At 35.8% G+C, this 4,026-nt stretch overlaps 1 protein-coding gene across 2 annotated transcripts in view; it reads left to right on the forward strand.

Annotated features, from left to right (window-relative positions):
• Positions 1-4,026, forward strand: part of LOC106881604 (zinc finger E-box-binding homeobox 2) — a 50,447-nt gene that overhangs the window by 42,502 nt on the left and 3,919 nt on the right. The window contains exon 4 of one of the 2 annotated variants that reach the window (XM_052973920.1): positions 1,865-2,081. In XM_052973920.1, the coding sequence (XP_052829880.1) occupies positions 1,865-2,081 (217 nt within the window). The remainder of the gene's footprint in view (positions 1-1,864; positions 2,082-4,026) is intronic. The other variant, XM_052973921.1, reaches the window with a different exon arrangement.

The raw sequence follows: 4,026 nt of genomic DNA on the forward strand, positions 1-4,026 counted from the left end.
TATATATATATATATATATATATATATATATATCATCATTTAACGTCAGTTTTCCATGCTGGCATGGGTTGGACGGTTCAACTGGGGTCTGGGAAGCCAGGAGGCTGCACCAGGCTCCAGTCTGATCTGGCAGTGTTTCTACACCTGGATGCCCTTCCTAGCGCCAACCACTCCGTGGATGTAGTGGGTGCTTTTTACGTGCCACTGGCACAAGGGCCAGAGGAGGCTGGCAACGGTCACGATCGGTTGGTGCTTACACACACACATAAGGGGTTGCTGAAAAGTTCCTGGCTTTGGGGGGGGGGGGTCACGAAAGGCTTGGTTGGAGGCCCAACCTCCCAAGCTCTTTTACAGGGCTTTGAAAAACTGAAGGACCTCTGCAATAAATGAGTGAATTTCAGAGGGGAATATGTTAAATAAAATAATAATTAACAGATCCCTCCTGTATTTTTCTTTTACCCAAAGCCAGGAACTTTTTAGCATTCCCTCCAGTTCATGTCATAAGAATTTTATAAACTTTCGAAAGAATGTGAAATGATTTTGATTTTTAAAGCATTGGCTCTCACGGCACATCCTATAAAGCTATAAGTAATACCATGTAAATATTGGGTTGAAAGAAAAATCCTTCTGCATAGAAAATGTCAAAAGCTCCTATTTATAGCTGTATGTGCTTCAAGACCCACAGTTCCTAAAAAAGAATTTTATATATGTATGTGTGTGTTATTACTTTTTGATTTTTATCTGAAGAATTATAGATAAGGAATTCTATACCTTTTTTTCTGCATGTATACTTTTGTAGCCCATTTCCAGTAAAGAAACCTGTGTAATGTGGAATTAAAGAGTTTCTTAATCCTTATAATGTAAACTACTTTCACACACACACACATATATATAAGCTTTATGAATAGACTTAGTAGATGGAAACTGAAAGAAGCACATGTATAAATATGTGTGGAGTGTGTGCATGTATGTGTTTATATCTGTAACTTAGCAGTTCAACAGAAGAAACCGATGCAATAATTACCAGGCTTAAAAAACAAGTACTAAAGTTGATTTATTCAACTAAAACCCCTTTAAGGCAGTGCTCCAGAGTGGCCACAGTCTAATGACTGAAACAAGTAAAAGATGAAAGATATATGTGCAGGCATGGCTGTGTGGTAATAAGTTTGCTTTCCAGCCACACGGTTCTGGGTTCAGTCCCACTGCGTGGCACCTTGGGCAAGTGTCTTCTACTATAGCCTTGGGCCAACCAAAGCCTTGTGAGTGGAGTTGGTAGACGGAAACTGAAAGAAGCCCATCATATATGTATAGATATATATGTGTGTGTGTGTGTGTGTGTTTCCGCCATCAAAATTGGTTTGTTTACATCCCTGTAACTTAGCAGTTCAGCAAAAAAAAAAATGATAGAATAAGTACTAGGCTTAAAAAAATAAGTCCTGGGGTCAATTTATTCAACTAAAACCCTTTAAGGTGGTGCTCCAGCATGGCCACAGTCGAATGACCGAAACAAGTTAAAGAATAAAAGAATATGTATTCACACACATACACTTACTCCTGTATTCCTTTCTTCAATTACTATAGTAAAACTGACCAAAGTCTTTATTATATACTCTTTTATCTCGTAGTTAACCATCTTTCCGTTTTTTTTTTCTATACTTCTTACTGCCTGCTTGTTTTGCAATTTTTTATATTTGTTATTAGTTTTTATTTAGTATATTAGTTTTTAAATTTTTATTTTATTTGTTATATATTTGTTTAAATTGCTTTAACACTGTGTTTTTGCCCGCCCGCCTACCCTCCCCGTCCCTTGCTTTGCCGACTAACCAACAATATATTAAAAAAGCTATTTCTAACTTTTTAAAAGAGTCTACCCTGTATTGCATGGCAGATGGCATCGGAAGAAATCCAGCTCGACCTCGAAGAGACAAATACGGTCGACGAAGATCACCCACATAGGAAAAAACGCCGATCTTGGAAGAACCATCGAGTCGACGTAGAGGAAGGCTTATATGCTTGCGATCAATGTGATAAAATGTTTAGCAAGCAGAGTTCACTTGCTAGGCATAAATACGAACATTCAGGTAAAAACTAGCATTTGATGAACTAAGTGGTGGGGGAGGGGAGAAAAATGTACATATGCAATGTTTGGTGAATGTCTTGGATGGGTTCTATGAGAAGTTCTAAAAAAAAAAAATCATGTTATTTGAAAGAAAATGTTTACCGTTTATTGATAGTCAGCTTTCTGGTTGGGATTAGTGAATAAATTGGGAGTGTAGTTCTTGTTTCTTTGATATCCATACATTTAGTTGTGCTTTGGGAGGATCGTCTGGCCAATAATAATACATGCACTGGTTCAATTCCACTTCTTTATTATTAGTCAAATGATTAAACATCTAACCAAGTAATCAATGGTTTGTTTGGTTTAAATCAGCGACTCTCAACCAGAGTGCATATTAGATTTTTGGGGGCCCACGGATGCAATATAGAAAATTGGGGGCCCGCAGTAATTTTTCAGAGGGCATGAAAAAAATTATGCTCCAGACCAGTAAAGTTTGTGCCATAAATTGGTTATGCGTCCACAATACACAATATATCTTAATATATGGTATAGTGGTTAAGATTGTGGGCTACTAACTCCAAGATTCCAAGTTCGATTCCAAGCAGTGACCTGAATAATAATAATACTAATAACATCGAAAAATACCTAAGGAATGAGAACCTAGGTTCAAAATTTCCCCAAGACACCTGATGAAGGCTGGAGGGTGTATCAGCCGAAACGTTGTGTTAAGAACAAACAAGATGAGGACAAATATCTGTCAAATGTAAATAATGTAAATAATTCCTCGTCTCTTAAATATAGAATTGAATTTTTATATAGTTCCTAATAATATTTAACCATAAAAATATTGCAGGATTTTTTTAACCCTTTAGCATTTAAGCCAGCCAGATCTGGCCCAAATATTCTGCTTGTTTTATGTTCGGTTCAGCCAGATCTGACCTCTCACACCTACCCAAGAATGTCATTCTAAGAATATAAAGCTACAAGATAATGTATGATTAATTCAAAATTATGTGAATTAGTAAGAATTATTACATTTGGCAGAATAATCTGAATGCTAAAGGGTTAAACATTGAAAGGGTACGAGGGTCCACCCAAGTAAAATAGCAATCAAAAGGGGCCATAGGTAACAAAAAAAAAGGGTGGGGTTGAGAACCCCTGATTTAAATAATTTCTTCTTGATCTTTTCAGTGACTTAGTCTTTTCCCCTCTCCCTCCTAAAACAACTAAATATTGACACCAGATACCCACCACCATAACTACCACCTACCCTTGTTGTCTAAATTACCTTGAAGAAAAAGAAAGAGAAGTAAACAGAATAAAGTGTTTGAACTTTTAACCTTTACTGAATTGCCCTTTTTTTCTTTGTTTGTCCCTTCCCAGTCAACAAGTAGTTGTCAGGTAGGTTGGTAGGTGAGAATGGTTGAGATGTGCCAGATTAAAAGTGGTAAAGGAATCTCTTTGTGTAGAATTCTTGCTACTGTTCTTGTTATTGTTATTGTTCTAGATCTTTCTAGGCAATATTGGATCAGGTTATATACCCTTGTGTGTGTGTGTAGGAGCAATAGAAAATATGGACTCAGAGAATGTATGTATGTATGTAATATATATGTATATGTATCCATATCTTTATATGTATGTGTGTATATATACATTCGTGTGTGTGTGTATATATATATATATATTGGATATCCTTGTTGCTTATTTTGATTTTAATCACCTTACTTTGAAATTGTATGGATAATACTGTACTAAATTCTGGTGCCTCAACTTAAGTACCATATTCATCTGAATCTAAATTTTTGCTGAACTTATATATATATATATATATATATATATAAGAGTAATAGAAAATATGGACTCAGAAAATGTGTATGTATGTACATGTATATGTATCCATATATGTATGTGTATGCATACATACATTCGTGTGTGTGTGTGTGTGTATGTATGTATGTATGTATGTA

The sequence above is a fragment of the Octopus bimaculoides genome, chromosome 17 (assembly GCF_001194135.2).
Source record: "Octopus bimaculoides isolate UCB-OBI-ISO-001 chromosome 17, ASM119413v2, whole genome shotgun sequence".
Lineage (NCBI taxonomy): Eukaryota > Metazoa > Mollusca > Cephalopoda > Octopoda > Octopodidae > Octopus > Octopus bimaculoides.